The sequence below is a fragment of the Cariama cristata genome, unplaced genomic scaffold (assembly GCF_000690535.1).
Source record: "Cariama cristata isolate BGI_N322 unplaced genomic scaffold, ASM69053v1 scaffold2243, whole genome shotgun sequence".
NCBI lineage: Eukaryota > Metazoa > Chordata > Aves > Cariamiformes > Cariamidae > Cariama > Cariama cristata.
In genome coordinates, this window is record NW_009607637.1 from 162,844 (window position 1) to 165,418 (window position 2,575).

The 2,575-nt window shown below is 55.8% G+C and overlaps 1 protein-coding gene across 1 annotated transcript in view; it reads left to right on the forward strand.

Annotated features, from left to right (window-relative positions):
* LOC104158999 (plexin-A2-like) overlaps window positions 1–2,575 on the forward strand; it is a 151,310-nt gene that overhangs the window by 146,428 nt on the left and 2,307 nt on the right. The window contains 3 exon segments of the mRNA XM_009696789.1: window positions 1–121; window positions 768–937; window positions 1,595–1,607. The exon segment at window positions 1–121 is cut by the window's left edge and continues 13 nt beyond it. Coding sequence (XP_009695091.1) covers window positions 1–121; window positions 768–937; window positions 1,595–1,607 — 304 coding nt within the window.

Consider the following 2,575-nt stretch of genomic DNA (forward strand, 5'->3'; position numbering starts at 1 on the left):
GGAGAGCGGGGTCAAGGTCTGGCACCTGGTCAAAAACCACGACCACGGAGACCAGAAGGAAGGAGACCGGGGCAGTAAGATGGTGTCCGAGATCTACCTGACCAGGCTGTTAGCTACAAAGGTAACCGCCATGCACTGAGTTCACTCGGGGAATGCATACAGAGGTCCATCAGTACACACTTGCCAGGGGTCCTGTGCAGTCCTTAACGATGCTCAGCTCCCGGTGGGGAATGTCCCTGTCGTGGGGAATGTCCCTGTCAGGCTTTCCTGGGCCCCAGGGGTTGGGTGGCTCCTGGAGCAGCAGCAGAAACACAGCCCAGATTTCCTCACACTGCAGGGTGATTGCTGCAATACTTCATTTTTCTGCATGGTATTAAAACACAAAGAGTTGGAGAGATGCAGCGCTGCATGTAAATATTTAACCAGTTTCCTTGGCCAGAGCAAGTTTTCCTGCCTTTTACCATGTGTTCATCACTGTAGATAACACAGACCTGCTTTTGAAAGCAAAAGAAATTGTTTCAGATTAGAAATAAAGAGTAAGCACAGCCGTGAGTAGCTGCAGGCTGGAGCGTTCCCCCAGGGTCCTCCAGCAGTGCAGTCAGCGTTCGTAAAGACCCCGACCTTCCTTGTTCCTGGGGGGTCCATGGCAGCGTTTTGCAGGGCTGTGCAGGGCTGGTAACACCATCTGGCATCCCCTCCTGCCACCGCTGCTTAGCCAAGCGTGCGCCCGTCCCTCCCTTCACCTTCTCGGTTGCTGCTCCCATTAGGGTACGCTGCAGAAATTTGTGGACGACTTGTTTGAGACGCTGTTCAGCACCGTGCACCGCGGCAGCGCGCTCCCGCTGGCCATCAAATATATGTTCGATTTCTTGGATGAGCAGGCAGATAAGCACGGCATCCATGACACAGATGTGAGGCACACGTGGAAGAGCAATTGGTAAGAACGGAGGAGGAGGGTGGAAGCGGGGACAGGCCTGAGTAGTGAGCAGTTCTGTGTCCTGGGGAAAAACAGAGATGGGGAAGAGCTTTGGGAAGGCTGGGAACAACCAAGTCCTGTAGCTCCAAAGCACGAGATGTACCATGAAGCCGTGCTAACATGCTTCAACCAGCACCACTGCTGCCCCAGTGCCCCGTGCAGATGTGGCAGTGGGGTTTGATCCTGGTTCGTGTTGTCCCCCATGCACACACGAACTGAAACCCTGGTGCTGTGTTAAACCACGAGCCCGCCATCTCCGAGTCCTCTGCCCAGGTGGGAGCCGGGCACTGGCCCCAGGCCGTAGATCCCGACACCTGGACTTTGGAAATCACTGGGCGTGCAGAGCCCGTCTGCCAGTGGGAAGCAGGGCTTCGTGCACCGCCCTGCCCGTGCAACCGTGCTGTGGCATTAACGCCGGCACAGGCCGGGAGGGGAGAGCTCGGCGAGCGGCTGCACCTTCCCCATCACTTCAGGCAGCGGCTGGAGTATTTGGGCAGCGGAGGAGGTGGCGAGGGAGGAAGGAGCCAGCCCCGCGTCCCACCGGCATGGCCAGCAGCCAGGTTCAGCATCCTCCAAACAATAGGAGCTCTCACATCTCTGCCTCCGCTGTTATTTTAGGATTAAAAGCTCTGTGGGTTAGAAATTTAGCTCTGCGAGGACGAAGAAAAAGCACAACAAATGGTTGCTCCCTGAAGACGTTGTATTTTCCCCCAAGTCCCTTGTGGTTTAAAAGGCCTCTAATCATCACGGCCGCAAAAGCTGGGTTCCCCGCTAAGGCTGTGGGAAGCTAAAAACAGTTTATTGAAAGCCTTAGAAGGAGTTATTAGGATAAAAACCCTAGAATCACAAAAGAAGATGAGACTTCTTAAAGCAATAAAAAAGAAAGCGCTGACCGGCAGAGTTTGCTCTGCCAGAACCAACAGCCCACACAAGCCCTGGTCCTTCCTTCTGCCCTGGGGCAAGGGGGGCTCGGGAGAAGGGCGAGTATTTGGTCTCTGAACTAAGAGCTCTGCTGAGCACTGCAGCTCAGTCGCAGCATTCCCAGAAAGGGAATTTTGGTGGGGAGATGGGAGAAGGCTTATGCCACTGGAGCAGACCAAAGCAAACGGGGGCTTGGAAGAGAGAGCTGGGGGCTCAGGGGAGCTGGCACGGCTGGGGACATCTGAGCTGCTTGCCTGCGGTGCGGCAGGAGTTAAGGCTGAAGCCCTCAGTGCAGCTAGCTGGATAGATACAGCCAGCGAGACTTGAAAGGTAATAGAAAGCAGCAGCTGTTTTTTTGATCCTGCTATACAGCCAAAGAAAAAAGGAATAATAATTCCCCTTTGATTGCAAAGGCCTCGGGATTTGGGGACAAAGCCTCTGATGCCTGCTCCACGGCTCGCAGATGATGGACTGCGGAGTGGCAAAGCCAGCGGCGGATTAGCGTGGGGGCGGCAGCCCCGCTGCCCCGGGCTCAGCCCCACGCCGTGGACGCCCGCTCTAACAAACTCGGTTTAATGGGCTCCTTGCGGAGCTGCTCACCCGGTACCACCCAACGCTGCTCAGCTCTGCCCTGGCACAACCAGTCTGCCCTTGGCGTCTGCTGCACGCCTGGCTCTC